The 25,928-nt window shown below is 36.5% G+C and overlaps 1 protein-coding gene across 1 annotated transcript in view; it reads left to right on the top strand.

Moving 5' to 3' along the window:
• BTBD9 (BTB domain containing 9) overlaps window positions 1–25,928 on the top strand; it is a 118,513-nt gene that overhangs the window by 59,772 nt on the left and 32,813 nt on the right. The window contains exon 8 of the mRNA XM_055815914.1: window positions 15,491–15,600. Coding sequence (XP_055671889.1) covers window positions 15,491–15,600 — 110 coding nt within the window. The remainder of the gene's footprint in view (window positions 1–15,490; window positions 15,601–25,928) is intronic.

Raw genomic sequence — 25,928 nt, 5'->3', positions numbered from 1 at the left:
AGTGTATACAGAGAGTTTACCTTTTAGAATACTGGTGTTCTACAACAATAGTGTATAATAAAAGTGATCTTTGAACTCTTACAAGTTAACATTGGCAATGCACGTCTGATGAGATATCTTCAAAATTATGCTGCAGTTGTGCAGGAGAGCAGAGTTTTGTATTATAAGAAGCAAAAGAAGTGTAGTAATGCCCCTTTATGCTTTCCATAATGGCCTTATGGGGCCCAGGTAGGTTCCAACCAGGTAAACTCAAACATGAGGTCATTGTACTAAGGGGGAAAACCAATTCTGAAATGTTGGTGGTTTTCTTTTGCTTTGGTGTGTGGTTTTTTGTGGGTTTTTTTCCCTTCACAAAACATGAGTATTTTAAAGTCTGAAACTAAGTATGTTGAGGTGTCGCAGTAAAATCAGATCTCATTTGCATGGGGAAAGAATTTTTGGTTTTTTGGTTACATTTAAATATTACTTTAAAAAAATTCCTTTAAAAGATGTGATGGAATGTAATAAGTATAGAATAATATGGAACTGCCTGTTTATTAATTTTCACTGCATTTTCTGCGCCCCCCCACCCCTTCCCTGAAACCAGTTTAAAGGTTTCTATGACCCAATGTTTCACTAATATTTTGGCACTATTGATGACTTTTGGCTTATTCATCCCTCTCCTGAGTTGATGTTAAGAATCTGAAAGTGAGATATTGAGTCTCAGCTGTGTGTATTTAGGTAGAAACACTGACCAGCCTTCTCTGGAGTAATAAAAACCCACCAGTGATATAAAGTAATATTAAAAAAAAAATGATCAGGAAGTTTGAGTTTAGGGTTGATATAATTGAGCCATTGGGAGTTGCAGAAAGTCGGGAAAGCTCTGTGGTCAGATATGAAGTAGATAGATAGGTATTACATGAAAGGGCATACATTACATAAATCAATACCACAGTTACCGGCTAAATATGGAAGCAGCAGGATTCTTAAACATTTTATGGTGAAAAGTACACAGGTTAGTTATTGATTTCAGCTAAAATTTGGAGGCTATATTCTAAGTCTATCAAGATTCATTCTAAATGTATCGAATATATCATCTATTTCAGGATACATGACCTAGGAGGGAAATGGGAAACACTAAGTAAGCTGCCAAGGTGAAGGAAAGCAGGCATGAGCTCAGAAGAGGAGGTAATAGTAACAGGTCTGAAAATGAAGTATGAAAATTTGACTTTGGGCATAGGTAAGGAAGGCCAGAGGGGCATGTTACGGGGGAACCGTTGTTCTGAAGTTCAAAGGTTCCACTCCATGAAGGACAAAAATAAGTCACGGTTCTGTATTCCCTGTAAATTTCTAGTTAATGAAAATACAGCAATAAATAATATTGATTGCTTCTATTTCCAAACAGAGATTTATGTAATTATACTGAGAATAATAATGTTATGGGGGAAAAGATAGTATAGCCTGATAATAGCCTCCTAGTCATAACTGACATCAATTACAGCTAGGAATAATGCACTGAAGTATAATGAAGAGCTGCCTCCTGAAACATGTTTTCACTATGTTAATATATAAGAATAAAATACATAAACTTCTCTTTTAGCTGCATATCAAAATAATGCAGTACTGAGTTCAAATTATCAGTTTAATAAAGTGAAGTAGATGATTTAAAAGGTAATATAGCACATTCAGATAAATTGAATTCATATGCTAATGAAGGTTATGTCTACAGAATCGAGATTCACATAACTGCATGGTAAGATTCCTGTAAAAGATCCTGTTTACCACAGAGCTCTGCTGTCACTTCTGAGGCAAGAATTGTGTTACTTAGAGGAAAGAATCTTCTTGAAGAAGATGCGGTACAAGCTAATGCCTTTCAGTGGCAGTTGTTCCAGTGTAATGTTGTAATGATCTAATTGGATTTTGCATATGAGAGAGTTGTGTATGCTCATAGCCACTTTGGGAAAGCCAGATGCAAGGTAGTAACGACAGTCAGCTCTCAGACTGACTGAGGGTAGGTATGGTGAAACAAGCGTGTGAATACACTAGCTCAACTCTTTTATTATTTTTTTTTCCAACACAAATGTGTAACTGTAGGTTTCTGATAGGCTGTACAACTTGTTAGAGTTAATATCCTAAATCACTAATTGCATTCCCGCTATCTCACTTGCTATGCAGGATAGGGACTATTGAAAAATCTATCCCCCCTTCCTTTTTTTACTTCTGACTTTTTGGTTCAAGTATAGTTGATTGTCACATTTTAAAGGGTTACCTATGTAACTTCAGGAATACTCCAAAGCAGACCAAAGTCATGGTTTTGTTTTGGGAGCTGTGGTTTGTCAGTGCTAGAGATGTGCTCTATGGGCAGAATTTTGCTGCTGCTGCTATCAGCTGCTATCGAGGTGAAAACAGATGTGGGACCAAAGTTTATAAAAAGGTATCAGGGATATTGTGGTGTAAGGGTTCAGAAGGATCAGAGCACTTAAAATACCTTTTGCGTTTTCTTTTTATATATAGAGAAAAAATTGTTATTTAGAGATACATTTGAGTGGTTTTTGTCTTGAACATGTTTAATGCTACAGGAAAAAATACGAAGAAGATTTACCTGAATTGGGGTCTAATACAGTACCTTCATGAGCAATGAAAATATTTCAGTGACAGCATTAAACTGGAAAAAGAAGTTTATCCTTTCAGAGTACTACATATCTTCTGTATTGAAAAAGGCAGGCTTTTATGGAGAAGAGATAAGTTTGTTACATTACAGGATCCTCGTTAGACCATTAGAATTATTTAGTAAGCCTTTATTTTGTCATAACTTGGCTCTAAAGCCTATCAATTTGTGACTTTCAGTATTTTCAGTAGGAACTTTTTATCCACAGCAAGGTTATGTCACTTTTTTGAAATAACTGATGAAACCTCTGTCTGGCACTCCTTAACATATAGATAGCTAACAGGATGATGGCTTATGCATTGTGTCTTTAAGTAAATATCCAGACAAAGCTCTGTTTGATTCCCAAATAAAAGATTCTTTGTTCATAGTGAAGGAAGTTAGTACTCCAGGTGTTTTTCCCATGACCCTAAAACTTACTTCACTGCACAAGTAGTCATCCTGCAACTGGTAGAAATATTTGCGTGCAGGCAAGTACTGACTTTTTCATGTCCTTTGAGTGCACTGTGGGATCTGTTATTAAGTATTTAAAAGGTATTACAAAGGAAGATCAAGGCAGATTTGTTGCTGTTACTGATACAAATAAACAATGTCATCTCCTTTAACAGTGCCCAGTTAGTTTCATAAAATTATCTCCACAGAAGTGTCTTTACAGTGGCAATACCCTTCACTGCAACACAGTCGGAGTGTATTGTGGTGTTACTGTCCTGTTATGGTAAGCTGTGGTGACCTGAAGATGTTGTATAAATGACAAATTGCTGCATTCACCACAGTGAGGTATTTCTTCCACCACTGATACAGGTGATGGTGTGGCAACCAGCAACTCTTTGGCTTTCCTGGAAAAAATCCAATAACTGTGGTGAAACATTGTTTGAACGTAAATACATCCTAGCTTCTCAGTTTTTCAATGGAAGTATGTTTTTAATGTCTTGAGACAAAATGAAAGGCAACTCCTTCATTCAGTAATTTTCTAGGTATTTCTGGCACCAGTTTGTCTTGCATGAATTGAGCTGCATATATTGACAGAAACAGTGGAAGCTTTTTGGTGGATGATTGAGGGAGATGCATTAATACAGAATTACATGCAGAAGTTTGATTTATTGCACCTTGGCTTTACTGCAGATATTGGTAAAGATGTTCAGTCGTCTTTCATTTGAGCTGGAATCATCAGCAAACTATTCCAGTGCAGCATAGGATAAGCATAAAGATAAGATGTGAGCCAAAGAGCACACAAAACCAAACTTATTTCCAGAATTGTAATGATTTTAATCATTTTATGCAAAGCATAGCAATTTCAGCTGTTAGACTTGGAGTGTTTCAACAGAATGAAACTTCATGGCTAATTTTCAGGTGCTTATTTATTATGATGGGTAAGTATCACCTAGAAGGAACCTATCTGCAGCTTAGTGCTGAGCAAATTTTGGACATGTGAGAACTTTATTTTACTCTTAAAAAAAAAAAAAAAGGTTTAAAAGAAAAGTCTTACTTTATTTTTCTGGTTACCATTTATTCTGTTCTTCCATTGCCTCCAAATTGATTTTAGGATTTACATTAGATTTAAAACCCTTTATTATTTTCAGATGTTCTACCATATGAAGAGAACTATATTACTGGTTATTAAATCAAATTTTTCTTTGGTTAAGGATCTGGTTAGAGAGACCTGAATTCAGTAGCTCAGTAAATATATTTCTGTTTTCTGCAGGTCTGCTTACCTGCTCACAAGTTTTAGTGGTGTAGTTCACAGATATGCCAAACATAAATTATTTTCATATTGTAGGAGATCAAGAACTACATTTTAACAAAACGATAACATTTTCTTGGGATTATGGTACCCAATGTACTGCTCCAACCTGATAGTAGTGTTTCAGTAAGCTAATATCCATTGTAATCAGTTGAATTAGTGAAATGTTGCAAAGCACTGTTCCGAATTAATCGAACACTTCTCCTGACTGCTTATTAAATCAGTAAGAAAAATGTGACAAATTGTGTATGATAAATGTGGTTCTACTCTACAGCTAAAACAAATCACAAAAAAAAAAAAAAAAAAGTGGAAAAAGAGAAGCCGCAAGAGCAAGGAATACTTATATTATAGTAGTAGTGTGTCCTAAATGCTCTGTCTTTAACCATTATTCATTTCTTCTCACAGGAACTTGAGTTTCTGGAGATTTTATTATCTGTATACAGGTATACAGAATGGAAGTCACTGCCCTTCTCTTCTGTCCTTACTGCTGCTGAGCTGTGTAGGAGTATTTGTGCTGGTTAATGTAGACCTACTTGTAATCCAAATTTATAATCTTCTGTCGCCACGTTATCTATTATTTCCAGTAAAACATAACGTGATGTAAAAATAACTAGACCTGTGAAGCTTATGAGATTGAATCTGCTGCACTGTCCATGTCTGATGAACAGTCCCATAAATAATACTTCTTTTGTCCTTTATTTTATAGCTCAGTTTAGGCCTGCACTAGTTAGCAGTTAGGTCTTGAATATGCTGGAAAGTGTAAGCAATGCAGATTAGAGACACTGCTTAATTGAGATAGTAACCATATATGTATGTAGCAGGTGATGCTGCTAATTGATACCATATCAGATATTTCTCATAAAATGCAGAACTTAGTGAATTTAGAAATAATTTGTTGATACTTTCACTGATCTGTCTCACATCAGACATTTGTTTCACCGTATGAAAAATGTGTTTTATAGTTTCTAATGAGACTTCTCTTTCATTTTGTGGTGTCTGATACTATTTCCATCTGAATTTGTCTTCACTAAATAATTTCTGAAATGCATCTAAAGAATGGTCATAGTTAAGAGTTTGGTTAAGCTGTGTTTTGTCAGGAGCAGAAGAGGTGTAGCACACTTTAAGTATGTTAAAAGAACACCAAAGCGATCAGAATTGACATTCCACTAGTTTAAGCAGCACATTACTTGTGATTTATTTTTCTTTTTAAAGGTTTTGCTCCTATAAACATTGTTCCTGCTGTTGAAGAATGTAAGTTGATGTTGCTTGTAAGTGACAGCTGCTGTTGGCATGGCATCTGTAAATCTCTGTAAATCTGTAAATCACTGGATAGTACAAGGGTTTTAATAAGTGTATGATTGTACCCTTAGTTCAGAAACCTATTAACAAAGCCGTACTTGCCTCAGATCTAAACCACTTGAACATTAACACTAAATGCTTTGTCATAAATGTTTTAAATGTGTAAGGCAGACTCAGCTTAATGAATTATCCCACATTTCAACATTCCAAAATTGTTGGTATAGCAAATTAAAAATTGAGCCAGTAATACTTTGCATTGATTTTTCTAACCACCTTGAACTACAAGGAGTTGTATCCGTACGTACAAATTTTGTATTATAAAAAATATTGATTTCAAAGATGCATCCACTCTTTTTTATGTTACCAGTACTTAGCTAATTCCACTTGAGTACTGCTTAGGACCTTGCTGGTATGATTTTAACATAACAAATGATAGGATTCCTTGCATATCTCCTTGTATATATTTCTTAGTAGGTAAAAAGTTACGCTGTTTCTTGGGGTGGGTGGGTGTGGGTTCCTGGTTGGGTTTTATTTTATTTTTTATTTATTTATTTTAACATTTCATTCTTCATGTGCATTTATGATCTCTTTTTAAGAGCCCTGGAGGTCTGCTGCTATTCTCTTCTGCTTCTCTGCTCAAATACCTAGACATGCTATACTTCTGATTAGTGATGATTCATCCAAGGAAACCTTATGTAAAAAGGGTTCTTAGATTAATTGCTACCTTTTCTCTTATCAGTTTCATCCTCTTTTAAAAAATCCACCCTTCTTTATCGCTGTCTGTCAGATATTGCGACACCAGAGCTGAGTACAATTTTCTGTATGAATCTTCACTACAGTTTTATAGGAAGAATTTCTAAATTCCATGTTTCTTTAAACACAGGTCAAAACCACAATTATTTCTTTGTTGAGCTACCTTGATGCAGGTAGAGATCTCTCTTTTTCATCGACTTGCTTCTAGATCACTTCATTCTAATACTTTTCAAGTATTTCTTGGTCATACTAGATATAGTCTGATTCCAGTCTAGATCTAGACAGTTCTTACTGAGGTGGTCCTTGGAGCAAGGAACAATTATTGCATGCTAAATTCAAAGGGTGATGGAACTTGAGAAGCTGAGGAAAATGGAAAACGTTCTCAGATGTCGTTGAACAGAACTTTCCTGTATTTTTTTCTGTTCTATTTGATTAAAAATATGGATGCTACAGTGTATCTGTATAATGAAGCCTAAGCTAAATTGACCCAAAGTGATGAAAACATGTCAGGATATGCTGATTCAAGGAAAATAAGTCCTTTTGAAGATTATGGGCATTTTGGAAAGAATCTGGCTCCATGTCACACCATCCTGGAAGGTATGCAGAGCAAGCTCATGTCTGCTCTCTAAATCCTATGTCCACTTTGTGCTAGAACCAGACTTCCTGAGGAACATTGCTTTCTTCTCTGTTTAAAAGAACAATTATTTTTTTTCTATAAAATTTATTAGGGTCCAGTTTTATGTATTCAACAGAGATGGCATAAAGATAAATGGAGGTGATATTTAAGTTGGGTTTGGCTGCAAAGTCAGAACAGGAATAGGGTTTAAATACAGATTTCATGGCATCAAAGTCGTACTATCTTCTCCTACCAGATTTTGAATTCACGTGGTGGAAGGCCATTATGAGATCAGGTGAAATTACAGGTTCCTGCCCATAACAGGAAACAGCTCTTTTGGGTTGAGCTCTGACCTGAAACAAAATGTGCAAAGCCAAGTTCAGGTTTTAGAAATTGGATGGTACTGGAGATGCACAATCTGAAGATGCAGATTTAAGCAACTTTGCCTCAAATTTGGGGCTTTTTGGTTTTGATTGTTTGAGTTTTTTTAAATACCTGGAAAACAGTAATGAAAAAAATTACCATTTGGAAGCTTGTTATTGTTGCATATGGAATACAAAATGTGTTATCACATCATGCCAATGTTACTGATGTTCCCATACACATAAGTGTTGATTTGGTTAAGTATATTCAGAAACAATGGTTGCTTTGTTGATATGTTGCTTATATAGTACACAAACAATTAAATACCCTGTGTCATTATTGTATATCAATATTTTTAGCCACTTGAATGTTGCAGCATAAAATATCTGGATATGTGTTTTAACAAATTACTAAGAGAAATGTGTTTTCAAGGTCCTGCACTGCTGCTTGTGTTTGCATCAGTTGCAAAGGTGAAAATCTTTGTTACTGTACAGGATTTGCAGGTGTTACGTATGCTTTCCCCGCTAGAGTTCAATGATTTTGTCTTGTGTAAGTGTTTTATTTGATTTGTCACTGTTGTTTTCTATATTTGCAGCAGGGTTTTCCTTTGGTGTAAAATAAACTCTGTTAGACTTTCTTGTTTAAACACAGGAAAACTTGTCTCCTGTCAGAAGACAGAAATGTTTTCAGTGTTTGATCTGGCTTAATTCTTTATTTTAAATATTTATTTATGTCCACTGTTCTTCCACATGATTTAATTCTGGCAATAGATTTTTCCTCCTTGCCTTTTTTTTTTTTTTTATTCTTCTGCCGTGAGTTTGTTGATTCAGCTGTGTGACTCTGAAGGATTATATGTTTTATGGAGTTGTCAATAAATGAGGTTTAGATGGCGGTGAATAGCACTGTTTTCCTTTCCTCTAAAAGACAGGCAGAATGTCTTCTAATGCCCTTGTGTGGGGGGCTGTATCTCATGGATCTCTGTGACAGTGATCGGAATGTGAATGTTATCGGGTTTTAAACAGTTAGAGAAGATATGAAGTGTGTAGGGCTAGCACTGATGTCTCATACCAAATGGTCCACCAAGGAAAATGAAATGCCAAGTTTGTAAGAGCTCACTTTGTACTTATTGGATTTAGTTCTTTACTTTAGTTCACTGTTGCTGTTCTGGGTTGCTTTGATAGTAACTTAAGAGTGGATATCAGTGCAAAATACGTTAATTTCCTTTACCTCTCTTTACTCAGTCTTCTGTCTCAATGTTCTCAAGGGATTGGAATCTGTGCTTAATGTATTCCAGAGTTTGCCTGTATCTCACTGGTGTTATTATAATGAAGGATTAAAATGGATCCTAGAGTCTGCATAATTTTATGTTTTGACACATACATCCTAAGTACTGTTGTGACGCAGGCAGCTGAGCTTTGGTATTAGTAGTCCTCCAGGGTGTCCAGAGCTGAATCAGTGATGTGCTCAGCAGCAGCTGTTATCTGAATTAAATGTGTCAGCTGTACAAATGTAACAAGCAGAAGTAAAATATAACACAGTTGTTCAGAAATGTATTTGTAGTTACAACACTGTGCCCGTCAGAATTTCAGGTAAAGGTGAGGAATTGCTCTGGGAAAAGCAGGAGATGGTGGGTGCCTAATTAGTCAAACCAGGTAGTTAATTCAAATTTTAGTAGTTTAAAATTCTACCAAGAAATAGTTTTCTTTTTTGGGGGGAAAATAATACAGATTTTTCTGGTATTCCTGTTGTGGGAATTTCAGGGCCAGGTGTAGCATGACTAACTGTAACGAGAAGTCTGTGAAGATGAAACTCTTAGAGCACTCTAAATACTATCAATATCCATTATTCTCAATCAGGGCCAGAAACCAAAATAAAAGGTCTTCTCAAGGGGCAAAATTCTCATGCTGCAGTCCTGTTTACCTGCCAGGGTAGTACTTTTAAGCCCCCTCAAAGTGATCAAGTTTTTTCTCTTTAAAGAATGATTCAGGGTTCTTTCTGTCTTTCCCCCAGTATATCAAGTTGTGTTTGAAGTCCACTGACGGAGGAGCTAGTCTAGCCATTGGATTATGACTCTTTTACTCTGCTATCACACAAAGATTTATAGATAACTTTGTGTTGTATGAAGCTGCTTTGTTCCTGACAGGAAAGTGAAAAATTTCTAATTTCACTGGAAAAAGTGCCTGTAGTGTCTTTAATGTCTGTCTTTTTTTTTTTTTTTTTTTTTTTTGGTCTGCTATGTCTCTTCCTCAGTGAGCAATATAATTAAAATTCATAGTTTGGCACTGGGATTTTGATTATATAGTTAATTCTTCATCATTCCTATGTCTCAGATAATTCATGTTTGCCCAAGCTTGTGTCGACCACTAACAAAGTGCTGTAAAGGTTTTTGATTCATTCAGGGTTTGGGCTCTCTGCTACTTACCCCTTCCATCTTGTGGTAATCAGCGCTTTTAAATTATTTTAAAATTCAGCATACACAAGTAAGTCTGGTCAGTAGTTGTCTTTTAATTAATGACATGCTTGCCAAACACATGAGCTTACAGAAGAATGACTTTGTGTAGCTATCAAAAATAATTAGTATACACATTTATGTTGATTTAATCAGCATGGAAGATCCCTGTATTGTATTTCAGGAAATCTTGTCTGTTAAAAATTTGATCTTTAGTTGTTTCCTGTTTTTTCTGGTTAGTAATTGCAAGCATGTAGTGTTGGAGGTGGGAGAATACCACTCATTTTAGAGGTGGTGAATATATTTGTTCTCACTACTTGAACTGGCGGGAAGTAATTGCAAGACTATGTAAGATTTGCACTTAAGTATCTAAAAGAATTGAAATCAAATAAATTTTTTTATTATGCAGTTAGGGGTTTTATTTGATTTCCATATGGGTTGAATTGTTGTTCATAGCATACAGAGGATATAGAGAGTGAAGTTACTCGCTCCAGCACTTCCAGTCCTGCAGCTGCTTGTTTCTTTTCCCCTTAGCTGCAAGGCAGAAAATATTAAGTTAACTAAGATTCATTGTTTTTTTTAATGGATGTGTTTTTTTGTATAAATATGTAAATAGAAAGCAAATGTTAAGACAGTGAAACTTTCGAAGTGGGACTCTGAAAGATATATAGTTACTGAAATTTTCACTCCTGCAGTCTTAATTAAGTATCCTTTGATCTCATGATGATGTCTCATAATATAGTCATTTCATAACCAGAGCCCCTGGAGGGGGCATGGTGTTCAACCTGTAACTTTTTCAATGTATAGGACATGAAACTATGGTTCCCGAGTGAGGAACTGGATACTTCTCTGTGATTCACTGAGCGACCTTACACCTTGTCTGGTGTGCATAGCACAGCGGCAGAGAATGTGGTGTCACAGTCACAGTCTAGCCTGGCTCCCTGTGAGGAGGGACCACTCCTTAGGTTTGAAGTCCTGTTATTAGAAAAAGGAGTTGAATTCCAACCACTTTTGGAGCAAATGCCTTAAAGAACAGATCATTACATGAAGAGAGATTGTCAACACCAGTATTCACAGTGGTTCTGAAGAAAAGAGTCCCAACTTTGGAGCCCAAGTTGGCAGAAGGATCTCCCTACACTTGATAGAGAGAAGGATGGATTTTCAAACATACATCTGGCCTGAGCATTTTCTTCCTAGTTTGCTGTAGATAGTTGTACACGGAGTCTGCTCACTCATCTCATCTCTGTCGATGTACCTAATTATCTGCAGGTGTGATACTCTTGCAGGTATCTGTATCTGCCATTCAGAGCCAAAAGCAGTAATGTGGTGTTGTGCGCTAACTGTCGTGGGCAGCTCAGCCCCACGCAGCCACTCGCTTGTTCCCCCACAGTGGGATGGGAAGAGAAATGGAAGAGTAAAAGTGAGAAAACTCGTGGGTTGAGATAAGGACGCTTTAATAAGTAAAGCAAAAGCTGCACATGCAAACAAAGCAAACCAAGGAATTCATTCACCAGTTCCCATCGCAGGCAGGTGTTCGGCCATCCCCAGGAAAGCCGGGCTCCATGTCACGTAATGGTGACTTGGGAAGACAAACACTGTCACTCCAAACGTCTGCCCCGTTCCTGGTAGGGAGTATCACTTTTGACAGTCGGAGTCAGCTGTCCTGGCCATGTCCCCTCCAGACTCCTTGTGCACCCCAGCCTACTCACTGGCAGGGCAGGGTGAGAAGCAGAGAAGGTCTTGAATGCTGTTGAAGCTGTTCCTGCTCATCAGGAACGGAGATGTCTCGGTGTTACCAACACTGATTTCAGCATGAAAAGCACCTTGTGAGCTACTATGAAGAAATTTAACACTATCCCAGCCAAAACCACTACAGTATGTTTAAAAACCTTAGTAAGTGATCACACAGAACAGGTTCCATGCATTTTAAGCATTTGTCAAATTTGCACTTGGTGAATAATTGTTCATATTAATTTTGTTGCCTGTATTCTTATATTCCAGCTAACAAATCGCTCCAGGAAATGATGAGGTGGTACACATAGTCTGCTTGCCTGAAGGATACTTTTATTTTTAATCATGATTCATTTGGATTTCCATCTGGCAGAAAACTGCTTCGGAAAATTTGCACATTTTCAAGCATGTCATGAGCTATAATAGACATGTTAAACTTCTGAAATTTACGTGCTTTGAATTAAGACTTTGTTGTTCATATTGAAGTCCACGTTGCAGTTTTTTCTCACTATCATGTTTCTGAGCCAACTTTTTGTTTTCAACCCATTGTTTAGTGTTCTTCTCATTAAGATGTACTACTGCAGTATTTACAATGTCTTCATCTGATTCTTCTGAAACAGGTTATGTACCTTTAATACCGCTCTTCATTGGAGATATTTGAAATTCAGATACAGCTTGTTTACCTGGCAATACTGGGCATTTCTAATAATTTCTGCCTTATTTGAAGGAAGATTACAGTCTCAGGATATTGTGGCTTTAGTATCGTGCATCAGGTGGAATAATAAGCCACATTTTTTATGCAAAATCTGAGAATGTGATTTTAGAAGTTAGGGCGTTTAAAGTAATTTTGAGATTACATTATTTTAATTTCTACATAGTAGAAGAATGCAAGATTCAGGCAGGAAATCATGCTGATCATTGACCTTGAGAGAGATAACAAAAGAAAAAATAAATTATTGTACTGGGGAGAAAGGATGGGGTTTCTCATATCATTATATTCTACCTTGCAATAATATTACAATATCACAATAGTATACTTTAGAAGATTAATGTATACATGATTATTTTTAAGGATGGGATTTTGTTTTATGCTACCACAAAATTTCAGCTTTCCAGCAATGTGAGGCTTTGTCACCTGTTGTTCAAAAAGCCTTAAAGGCTATGTAGCGTACACGGGTAAGCTTTCTTCCTTTCTAGTTGTTGGCAGAGTATTTGCCAACCAATGAATGATACGTTATTTAACCTAAGCCTGCAGGATGATAAAGATGCTTTTCCCCTGGCAAACTATTTGAGCCTTGTCTGTCTTTAACCTTCTTGATACATTTAAAAAAAACCCAAACCAGACAAAAACAATCAAGAAGTTTGCTCTGGTGTTCCAATTTCATAACACAAAAAGTCTAAATAAATTAGCTTTTAAGGCTAATTATGAAGCAGTTTCTTGTGTTCCTATTGTTACTTTGTTTATTCTCTAAACTCTTCAAAGCAAGGCAGTGTAACTGAAGTATGTCAAAGTAGCCCCATTAGTAATGCTCCATTGGTTAGCCTGGAGCCTCTTTTGTCCAAGCAGCACAACTCCCATCAATACCTTTCTAGCCTGAGCGATGAGGGAGTCTTTATGGCGAGCTGGCCTCCCCGTGCACTGATAAATGTTCCAAGATTATTCCTGTATTTAGTTGAATTCTGTGCTTCTGATGCTGGATAGAATCAGAACATTTGCTGTTGTTGGATCCTGGTCATTTCCTGTGTATTTAGGGTTCATACTGTGCTCGTGAATTGACAAAAAGAAAATAATATGAAAAGACTGGACCATAGCTGAAAATGTCTGCCAGATCTCCTAAAACTGAAGGATTCTTTCAAATTTCAGGTTGATTTTTCTCTGAACAGCGAACTGTTAGCCCCCTGAATAATTTGATTATAATGTTTTCAGCGGATCATCAGTGCCAGTTTTGCAGGTCAGGTTTGTGAGTAGAAACCTTGAGGGCTTGCTCCTGTGTGTCTACCATGCTTTTGCTGTGGCTGTACCTGGCTGTGTGCCACTTGCAAAAGCACTGCAAATTATCTTCAGTGTGTTAAGAAAAACTGAAGCTGATGTGGCTTTGCCCAAAATATGGCATTTCACGTATCGTATTGCAGCAACTGACTTGTTCACATGGGCAGGTCTGGGGCAAGAGCTGCTCTTCCCTGACTGTCAGCCAAGATTCTTTTGATGCTTTTTGCAGGTACTCATCACAGTTTACATAATGAGGGCGAAGTTCTGCTATACTCTTAAAATACAGATGCACCTTTTCCTTATGAAAAATACTTATTTTCTCCGGTTTCACGTCTTTTACTTTTTCTACGTAGAATGACTTGCAGGAAATTTGCTACTGTGATAATTAATTGATCTGCAAGTTAATATTAATTGGGGAATAGCATATCCTTCTTTTTTGTTTCAAGTAATGATGATGAAAAAAGATTTTAAGTGAAAATTTGAGTATACTGTGTATGAGTTTTGTAATTTTAATCAAAATATGTTAATAGTTTTGGGGTTTTTAAATGAAGCTAATATAACCAAAAAGGAGTAGAGTTTGGGAATTTTAGTGTCATGATAATCAGGTAACTTGGTTGTCTTGCAGTTATTTGCATGTAATAGGTGGATTTTTAAAAATTATTTTATTAGAAGATTTTTTTCTCTGTGTGATAGACAAATATCAGTAATAGCAGTCATTGAGGCTTGCTTATAAGTCATAAGGCACTCAATTCTTGAAATGTAGAAGGAGGTTGAACATTAGTACAGTAAAGAGCTATGAGGGTTTTTTTATTGTTTTTTTAAAAAATATCTCAGGACTGAAAGCTGTGTACCTTTTCAACTTGGTGTGATGAAGAACACAAGCCAAAATGTTGCTGTTGGTGAATGGCCATTATGTTGGAATTATAATTACACTACCGAAGTGAAAGGTTGTTTTGTACCACAAACCCGAGGATATTGCATAAGATTCTTACATTCTGACACTTCTTAAATGAAATTAATTCATTTAATATAAAGCTTTCTGCGGTGTGGGTAACCCATTTTGTGGGGTAATGGTATTTGTTGTAGGTAGGTTTCTGTATTGCTTGTTCGACATTTTGTGAGATGGTATGCAATATTCCATTTGGGATTTTTCAAAATTTATAGTAAGAACTTGGAAAATGCAGGAATCAGGCTGAATCGAGGTTAATGGCTGTTTATAGAAGGTGAAGACTCTGGGGTAATACAGAAGGTGAATAGGTTGCAGTGTTCAAGAGCAGCTCTGTTTGATTTTCAGTTAGAGCCTAGAAGTATAAATTATACAACCAGGAATGAAACACAGAGCTAGCTTTGTTTCATAACACTTGACTGTTCAGATATTTATTATTATTATTATTATTTATAATAAATATTAAAGATACACCAGCAAAGACATTGCTATCCTGTACATCCAGTGTTAGAAACAGCCATATTAAAATGGAAGTGATTTTTGGCGTTTGTGCAGAAGCCTCACTGATTTGTTGGGTTTGTCCTGGCTGTAAGAAATCTTTCATACTGATGAAAAGCAGTTGGTAAAGGGATGATGACGATGGTGATTAGACTCTGTGAGCACACATTTACACTAACCATCTATTTCTGAACCAGAAGGTCCTTCATTTTGCTTTTCTTGGCAAATCAGTCCAGAAAGATTTTTTTGATATATAGATTTCACAGTAGATACAAGTTTGCTGTGAAATTTATACTGGTTTTAATCCTTTTCTTAATTTATTTTATTTTTTTAACAGTTACTCTGTTCTTGCAGGTCTGCACAATATAATCCAACCGAATCGTTGTTGTTTTAATGCATAGAAGTTTGTCATGCTTAACGTGTACTATTTACTTGTTCTTTTTATTTTCGCCCCCTGTAGGTATATTCGAATTGTTGGGACCCACAACACAGTGAACAAAGTTTTCCATATTGTGGCATTTGAATGTATGTTCACGAACAAAACTTTTACTCTTGAGAAAGGTCTGATAGGTAAGAGATAAAATTGTTTTCCTTTTATATGAACTGTTGCAAACACTTGTCTTTTCATTATTGCACTCTTACTCTACACAGAAAACTTGAGTTAAATGATGGTAAGCATAAAATTAGTTGGCTAGTCCTTGCAACTTCTTTGAAATTCCAGTTCTGTGGATTAATTAGTGATGCTGCAGGAATGCTAAAGTTCAAATTAAATCAACTGCTGCTGACAAAGCCACTGGTAATTGAGTCACGCTGTGGTGCTAATCCAATTTTTCTTTGCATGTCATAGTATGGTTGATGTTACCTCCCGCTAGGTTAGCCTGAATTCTGTAATGAGGATGGAGTAACCAGAGCTATTTATTGCAGTGAAGATGGATTTGGGCATTTAGGGCCTCTTATACAGCCTAGTTTCAACTGCTGAAAGTAAACTCTCATGCTTGATTTTCCCCCAAAGAGTCATAGACACGCTTAGCCATGGCAGAACGTTATATTGGCTTCCCTTATTCTCTGAACGTTGTGTTGATGGGGCACTCTGCTACCTCTGGAGCTCCGGACAGCTTATATAGTACTGATTTAAGTACCTCTACATAGTACTGCATTACTTAAGGTAGAAATCCCCAACAGACCAACAATACTGAATGGTGAACTATGTCAAAGTAAGATTTAATAGTCCAAACAGGGTGATTTTTGTGCTTTCTTCCATATAAACTCACATAAGTGAGATTCTGAAATCCATTGGGAAGAGTTTTGTGTGCCTTTTAGTAGCTGCTTAGGTGGGATTTCCCACAGTTTCTTACTTCTGGCATGAAATCGAGAATTTCAGCAAAATTCTCAGAGTTCATGCTGATTTTAAACATGTATTTAAATAAAGTATGCACATAAGATAGATGGAAGGGAAAGCAGTGTTCAAAAAAGAATGAGAGGGAAGATTTTAATAAGACACAGTTCTTTCACATTTTTTTCTGAGAAAACTAAAATATTTAGCTGTGAAAAAATGGGACCCAACTCCTTCAGCCTGTTCCCAATCCATTATATAAAGGCGTTGCATGGTTGCACCTGATTCATGGGGTGTGCTGTGTAATTTTGTTGTTGTTTTAGAAGCATGGAGTAAGTAGCCTGACAAATCACACCTTACTGATTTTTATGTTATATAGCCCCAGAGTGTACAAGCTGTTCCATAATGCAAATAGAACGTTTTCCCTTTATTTTAGGGAGTTTGCAAGCAGTATTGCCATTGCTATTGACAAGAAAATAGAATAAGCATTAAGGACGAACTGGGTTTAAAGAAAACAGCTACCTTCAGTAAGCTGGTTAACAGAGAAACAAAATGTTTTGAGTTTGATAAAACCTTAAAAATTTCATATTTAGCACTGCCAGCTATGAATTTTTAAAAATACAAAATTAGAGTACTGTGTGCAAAGAAGTGGTACATACATCTGTATGTATTTGATGTAAGATTATCAGTCTTGTTTAGCAAATACCTAATTTAGGACTCAAATAATGTATTTGGGTTTTGTGTGTGTGTAAACTCAAAGATTGTTTTGTTGTAACAGCAGGCAAGTAAGTGAATCTGTGCATGTTCATGGAAGTGTGCTTGTATCATGGTTGGCTTTTCTTTGAGATACTCCATGACATTTTGGGCTTTAGTGAGCATTTTGGTGAGACAAACTATTTGATCTGTTTCAGCATTTCTTGAGTTTCAAAGATAATCTAGGGGATGGAGACTTTATGTGGCTTTATTAAAATTTATCCAATTATGGTTTTTTTTTCTGTAGTTACAGAATCTTACAGGGAAATAGGGTACTCATTTAATAGTAAGTATTCGTTCATGGTGATCAGTGGAACTGTGCTGTCACTCTGTTGGGTTAATCAAGCTGCTGTATGCATACGTCATTTGAAGTGATCTACAATAAGCAAAGAGAGGCCTGTAGGGCTCTACAGCATCACAATTTCAAGTAACCACTGAGTACTAGCCTGGACTGGACTAGAAATCAACACCCTTGCCATTATCCCCTTCATTTCAAAATCACATCGCCCTCTTATATATAATCTTATATAATATATAATATATAATTATATATATTATAATCTTATATTAAAGAGATGGGAGTCAACACAATTAATGGCCAATTAAAAGAGTAAGGATACAGTGAGTAGTTAATTGAAAGAGGGATGTGGATGAACTTCAGTTTGTAAATGAGGTAGCAACAGTTGGATACATGGCCCTGCAGAATTTATGGTGAGAAAGGGACAAATGGCAAGATTTTGGGACTATTTCAGGGCAGTCTGGTTGTGAAATGGTGCAGGGGCACAGTGGCTGTTTCACTAGAATTTATGGCCATCAACATTATCTATCCAAAAATATTCCCAACAGCTTTGATCCATCAAAGTGACCTTATCTCCATTTAATGCTTTGTTTTACATACCTGTGGTGGTTACTGTAAGGTAGCATGTTGTCTGTCTCCCTTGATCAAGCAGGCTGTCCCAGTTCCACTTCTGTAAAAAAAACCAGTGTGACTACCAATGGTGTATTTGGCACAGATTTATTTTATTGCTCTAATGAGGACTTGTAATGTTTGTTTCTGTTTCTGCAGTGACCTGATAGGGTAGAGTGAACTGAAAGCAGTTAAGAAAGCTCCACAAAATAGACATAAGTGCAGCAATCAGAGCAGGTTGCTCTTAAGCTTGACTGAGTGTAGAAGCTTTAATCTTTGACCCTTGAAAACCAGTATTAGGTAATACTCCTGGCTTTATGTTTTTGTCCAGTATAGTATTAAATATGGTATTAAATTAGGTTAGAACAAACACAGCTGCTGTTTCTATAACCTGTTTTATTAAGAAAATGTGATGTTGGTCAGCCCTTGAAGGCCCTATGGTCCTTTCAGAGAAACTTTGTGACCCTTACTTCTACCAAAATGATGCTGAAGATAATATGCAAAGAGTTTGTCATTTGAAACCTCATGTCAAAGAAAAAAGGCTACTGAAGTATTTGTTCAGGGATCTTGTTTGGAGATTTGAGAGTAATTATATTTTATTTTTTTTTTTGTGAAACCTGTTCAACTTGATCAGAAAGCTGTATATACAAAGAGGGTAATATATCAGATGCATTATGACTGATGGATAGTACCTATGTAACGGCTGTCACTGTAAAGTGAAGATTAGAAGGCTGGTAAACAAATAGTAAAAATGAAGCGCTCTTTCATAATAACAGCAATTTTATGTTGCTGTGGTTTTGCGTATATGGTTTTCATGACAAATTATTAATGACATAAAAGTTAATACCAAAGATGCAATTACTTTATACAATACTGGATGTGGTACTGACATGACCCATTGGTGGTTGAGTAACAGTTTTGAAGTAAAAGTAGCAAGAAATGCTCTTTCTAGCACTGTGTGGTGTTTTAGTGTTGCTTTATACTTTGTTGTCTTGTGAGATGAAGTAAGTGACAGAAATTAATTCCATTGAATGAAATTATTCTCTAATGCAGATGTTAGGGTTGAGATGTAGTTTTCCTTTTGGCATAGTACTATCTCTAAATGTGTAAGTTAACAGTTCTACGTGTTAGATTCATGAGTGTGACATAACTGGTTCATTTAACAGGGATGTAAATATCTTTTTAAAATTCAAAACCATACTGTTTGCTTTTAATGAACTTCCGTTTCTGAAATTTTAAATGGTCTGTAGTCATTAATATTTAATCTAGAATCCAAAACAAATGAAAATTGTTACAAGGAAGAGACGTACTCCTTTGGAGGCAGAAGCAGTACTTGGTGGGACGTGGTGTTTCATAAAAGCTTCTGATCTGCCCAGTGGCATAAAGCTACAACAGTGTGTAAGGGGCTGGTTCTGTGTAGTGCCTCTTTTGGTTTGGGGGGGGGGGGCAGGGGGGTCTTCCACCTAAATATAGGAACCACTTCCTCTTTTCTGTCTCAATTGGAAAAAAATTATAACCATGCTTAGTCTTTTAATCAGTACTCGGTGCTGAGGAGCAGTCAGGAACTATGCAGGCATGTGGGTTTGACCAGCCTACCATCCTATTTTAAGCCTTGTTAAGGTCATAGGGAGTGCGATGTGGAAGGCTTTAATATGAAGTTGTGTTTATCTGTAGTCTGTCTCAGTCTATCAGACTGTCTTGTAACTTGTACGTTACACATGAAAGGGAGAACAGTGAATAATGACTGAAGAGCAGGAGATGGATGTAAAACACTGGAATGTCCTTGGTCACCCTCTAGGGAATGCTGTTCAGTACTTATGAATCATTGTGAACCTTCACTTGTGTGCTGTTCAGTGCCTTAGGAGAACTTGTATTAAATGGGAAAAAAAAATCACTTGTCTCTTACTTTCTGGTAGTTATCTAAAAAAATAATAATTAAATGTATAACCAAGAGAAACGAGTCCTATCAGTTTCCTAGTGTGTGGTTCAGCTTTGAAAAAGATTGCATGCTCTCTCTCCCCAAGGAAGCAGTGAGAGTTGCTATTTTTGTGTCTAGTTTAATGTTGACTCCACACAAAGCTATCGTATTTCATTTCTTCTCCTTTTTTAAAGGTTAGCCTTCTTTAAAAACCATGCAGGTTTACCCAGCAACATAAGTCAGCCCTGCTGCAAGCATAGCCTTAGGAAATTATGAAAATTTGAAGTCTATCTAAATACAGCAGGGATTTTTTTTTTTTTCCCCTCTTCTTGCTACAGGAAAGGGCAGCTACATGGTTGGTTTGGTTACTGCTACCCATTCTTCAACAGAGATCTGTCCGTATGACTCCAGTTTCTTTTTATTTGATTGTTTTATACTTCCTATTTCCAGTGCTGTGACGAAGGATGTGTACTTACTAGGGCTCTTCTGAAACAGTTGCTATTTCTTCAGGCAGAATGTTTAATGAAGGAGCCCAGTAGCCAGCCAATCGCCAGTTCTAATGACTTGAATGGGTTTGTTCTAACTTACTGGATCAGAAATCATAGGCTTTAGCATATATCAACTGAAAAATCAGCCTTCTCTAAGGTTATTCTAATCCACCCTGACAGTTGGACATAGACAAATATTAGTGGGGTTTTCTTTTCCAGCTAAATATGGCTTGCAGAAAGCTTTCCACTGAAACAGGTGGAAACACTGTTGCTATTTGTTTGAAGTTGGTATTTCTTGAGTTCTTGATTGATTTCTTGATTGCTACATTTCATTTGAATCTTCAATATCATCAGGAAATTTCATCTCAAGAAAATAAGAAAGAATGTGTGGAAGAGGAGACAGGACTTTATACTTCTAATTAACTGAAAAGTCTGTAGACTCAGTATTTTCTACTGTGTAGCAAATAAACAAGTGCTAATTCTAAATGAATAAAGGTAAGAATTAAAAAATCTTCTGGCATGTGGAAAATAATGAAAGCAAATGCCCAGTATCTTTTATTTAATACAATAAAATTGAACCCTGGAATAATACTGACATTCCTGATTTTTTTTCTTTGCTCTCAGGCTTCTTTTATCTAACCATCGCTTCCTAGTGAGGAAACTTTTGTCAGCTCAGTTGATGTTCAGGTGGAGAAGGAATGCAATTGTACCATTAAAAATGGAGCAATTGAAAGCTGAGCATTTAACAGATGTCAGCATGGGAGAAAAATCACTCCTTTACATTAACTAAAACAAAAATTATTTTTTTCCAGTACAATTTCTTGTTTATAGTTTCTTCACAAAGACATAGTTTTGTGTCTTAAGAGAATTCAGTAAAATGAACAGTTGTGTTGCAATGATGACACTTTAGCTGAGAATCTTTGACTGTTGCTTGTATATTCAACAGTCCATAATGCTTTAAATTACTGCCTTCCTATAAAGTACGACTACTTAGTGTATCTGCTGTCTCTATGTTTATTTTAGTAATTAAGGTTCATTGCTGACTGATTTTGTGAGCTGGTGCAGGCATCCATTCTGTTCTTGCCTTTCTGTGTTGCAAAGAGTTATTTGTGGATTTTCTGTTGTGTGATCATGTCCTGTCCCGTCCCGTACCCCCAGTATTAGCCAATTGACTGCAGTGAAGTTACAATGGATGGGCAGAAAGCAAAATCTGACCTGTCCAGACTGGGAGGTGAAAGGAAGAACTTTACACTTCAGACATGGAAGCAGTTAACAGTGGCTGCATTAATTTTTTTGAATACATCAGGGGAAAAAAAATTCCTACAGAAAATCAAGTCTGCTAAAAATTAAGGGGTGGCGGGGTGGGGAAGCATAAAGGATAAATAAATAAGACTGAGGCAACCACACACTCCTGCTGTGTTTTTCTCCTGTGGGATCTCTGAGGACAGTTGAATGACATATCTGTCTTATCTTTAAATGTAGCCAGTATAGATGGCCCTTAAGTCATGCCTTGAAAATGACAATCCCTTATAAAAATACTATACTAGAATTAAATATACTGCCAAGCTGTTTGTTGCTCTGTACTGTAACATAAGACCAAGAGACAAGATAGTAAGTTTTAATGTTCTGATGCTACTGTCCTGTAACCTCAATAATCTTCTCTGTTTTGTTTGCTTACAGAATGTGTATGCTTTGCTAACACACATCTTTTCCATAAATGAAAATCAGATTTATTGGAGAAAAACTGCTGTATGAACAGTGTGAAAAAATAATTTCCATATTTTAATCCCCTCTTTTATTTTCTCTTAACAACATTGTTTCCAGTAAAAGCTGGGTAGCTGGTGGATTAAAAAAAAAAAAAAAAAAAAAAAAAAGAAACAAGACTGTTAGTTTTGGCAGTATGTTTTTGTAAACAAGTGACCTAAATTGAAGCAGGAATTCTAAAGGGAAAAAGGAAGAGAACCAGAAGACTTGAAAATACAGCACAGAGCAGAGTCCCCACCAGATGGTATTTTTAATAAATTCATCAAGCGGATATAAAAGATGATAATGAATATTCAAAATAGGGAGTGACAGACCCCCCCCCTAGACAGAAGGAAGAGTATGGTACCTCCCGCACACTGCAATTAGTTAGAATCACTTTCTAATTAACCCTTGTAGGGAAGACCACAGAATTCTATTAAAAACACACTAAGACAGTTTCTGGGTGGTTCTTAAGGATTTTGACTAATCAGGGTAACATCATCGTAGGAGGTCACGGATTAGTGCAGAAATCTAGATGTGAGAAAGAGCAGGACAATGCTCAGAGGGCCTGAAGGTGTAAAAGGGTGGAAGAAGAGAGCTGTGCTGTGTTCAATGCTGTGTTCAGGTAACGCCTCACATAGCTCGGGGGGGGGTCCGGAACATGCCATAGAGCTTCAACATGAACATTGATTCTGACACTTCATCTTTTACTTTTTTTTTTTTTTTTTTTTTTTTTTAACCAAGACTTCAGTAGTTTCCTCTTCCTACAAAAAGCAGCAATATATATAGATGCTTTAATACCTATGTAAAATGGATACTCAACGTTCCCTTGCTGCCAGGGAAAAGGGGAAGAAAAGGAAGCCAGGGCAACCTCTGTTTCAGTGCCAGCGCTCTCGGTTCGCATTGTTAGTCTTTGCTGTATTCAGACTGTTCCCAGTGAAGTACTTCTAATGTCTGCCACCTGCTCCCCCGTAAGAATTTGGGGATTTCTGAACGTCTCTTTTCAGTAATAGGGAATTAAGAGGTTTCCAGAAGAATAATATGGTGGGTTTAGTAATATTTTATGAGCAGAGATGATAGTACAGTAGATTTTTCAGAAACCGTTGCCTTTCCACTGCCTTGGATTATTACTTGGCAGTGAGCTTGCACTTTTTTCCCTTGTGTGTTTTATGATGTGGTGGTTGGTTGGTGGTTTTTAGGTCACGCTCCTGACACCACCAGCACAAGTAAAATCCTAGCTTTTAATGGAAACTTATCTCTTTTTTTTGGGTGCTGGAGACTCTTACAATTAGCTCTGAAATTTCACATAGCTATATTTCAGCCATTTTCAGACGCTGTAGTATTTTAAATATATATTTTACAGACAACTATTAAAATCATGTAATTATTATGCGTGCAGTGAGCTTAAAATAGTACATTTGCACTTGTACTACATCATTTGTTTTCTTGTGAAAATTCCAACAGTGTTCATTTGAAGTCTTAGTTATTCTATTTTTTTTGGTTTTCTCACTTTCAAAAATGTTTTATATGAGAGATTGTGAATTTGAAAATTTTGTTAAATTGATCGTTGTCATTCAGATAACTTTTTAAACTTATTTCTTTCTCTGTCTTCCAAACTGCGTTACCACACAGATTGATTGTCCTTTATCAGAAGCTGTCACACAAAATCTTAGCATTTTTTTAATGCAGCCTGTGCTGAAAGATTTTTTGTTATCGTTTAGATAAAGCAATCAGTGTTTTTAACACCACCACCACCTCCTCCCCAAAAAAGGCTCAACTGGCAACCTTGATTTTTACATGTTCAGAGAGGATCATTTTTCAGTCTTGTTTATTTTTTTGAGAGAGAATTTGAAAAGTTGTAGAGTTTAACTAAAAACTGAGCATTTTAGTAAAGTGCTGGACCTAAGGTGTCTCAAATAGCTTTTTCTTTTTCTTTTTTTTTTTCATGTTTATCTGCCATCCTGCTGGAAGGTGATGTTCAAAAAGCTCAGGATTCTCTCTAAATTACAAACAGAAAGAAAGTACCATGCTTGGTTGAATGTTAACAAAGGGAAATAATAGGAGGTTCCAAAACCAAGTATTGAAGTGCTTGTAAAACAGTGCTGGAAAAGTACTCTATGCGCAAGAAAATAAACCTCTTTCTCACAGCCTGCTCCCAGAGGAGCTGCTGTTGTCTTGATTTTTGATGAAATTGCTGAAATTATGTCAGGTTCTAACTATATTATGAATATTGTTTGATTTGAAAGGAAGGGGGAAACTACTTAGCGTTGATTTAAGTCAGATTAAGCAGGACTAAGTACATACAAGAAGAGCATTCCTCTCCTTGGGAAGCTTTCTGGAAACCAACACTAAAGTTACATCCTTTGCTAAAGAATAACAACTCCCAACGCTAAGCCTTTTTTTTTTTTTTTTTTTTTTTATTGCCAAGCATGTAATGCTCCCCTGCTTCTAAAAGTGCCTAGTAAAGAGTTATATTATCCTTTATCTAATTTGGTTTATAACAGCAGTTTCCAAGCTAGAGAGTTCAGTTTCGGATGTACCAGGGAGGAGGAAGAACTGAACTTGGAGGACGCTGACACATGGACCACAGTGCTGGATATGTACACTGATTGCAAGAGGGTTGTAGAGGTGAAAGAAAGTTCATTATACATGTTGCAGCACAGGGTAGCAGTTTAGCACTGGCCTGTGCAATTAGAATTGTAATCTTACTTTTTTTTCCCACTGAAACATCCTTCCTCTTGTCGTGATTTTCCCAGGAATGCTTTTACTAATTTGAAAATTCTTTGAGCTCCCTAATTTGGTATTTTCCCTCTAATATTCAAATAACTGCATGTAAGGTGAATGAAAGAAGGCCAATTTGATATTCTGCAGTAGTATCTTTGACTTTCTTTGACATAGTGGGCTACTGCATGCTGGCATTTTTTTATGGCTGCATATAGGATAGAAAAAAGAATTATCCAGCAAAGATCTTTGATGAAATTAAGAGGGAGGGGGGGAAGTACTGTATGATTCCATTACTGTCTCCTGGAGGAAACTCATTGTCCTGTGGTTTAGCCTTCCTTTTTTCAGTAGGATGAGTTCTAAGTACTTTCTTTTCTTTTGCTATTGGGCTATTACAATTTCTTTTTTATGGCATTTAATCTTCTCTTTATCCTGTCTTTTGACTGAATGAGAAATAGTTCTGTGCTTGCTGTTCCATTTGTCTGGCAGACCTATTGGTCTCCTTCCCTCTTGTAGTCCAATACTTGTATTGAAGGATTTTGTAAGTATTAAAAAGCATTTAAATTTTCTAATTTCTGGGGTGCAATTTCTGATCACAGACAGAGAGCCTGTCAGAAGTGCCAGCAGGTATGGGTTGGAGATAGTCTCCTGAGCTGTGAGACTTCAAGCCCTGGTTTCAAAGACTTTGAGTCCTGGCTTCCCACAGTCCAGATCAATGCTTTAAACTATCTTCCACTTATTTCTCTCTCTCTTCTTTTTCTTTTTCTTTTTTTTTCTTTTATTTGGGGGTGGCGGGGGTGGGGTGAAGTTTTCGTCACGAAAACAGGAAGAAGTTAGTTTAAAATTTTAAAAGTTTTGCTACATAAGGTATTTTTCTCCCAGTTGTATTAAAGGACTGATTTCATATCACCAAGACAGAAATCCATCTGTTAATTTAGCAAGCTATTCTGGGATCGATGCTATAAAAATTATCTGTACCACTTGATTCTGTTTCATAGTTTGTATTAAATAAGAGTTAAATTTCATTGTGTTGAT

This window comes from Falco peregrinus, chromosome 11, assembly GCF_023634155.1.
Source record: "Falco peregrinus isolate bFalPer1 chromosome 11, bFalPer1.pri, whole genome shotgun sequence".
Taxonomy (NCBI): domain Eukaryota; kingdom Metazoa; phylum Chordata; class Aves; order Falconiformes; family Falconidae; genus Falco; species Falco peregrinus.
The sequence above is the reverse complement of the archived record's forward strand: the minus strand, read 5'-3'. Positions and strand labels throughout refer to the sequence as shown.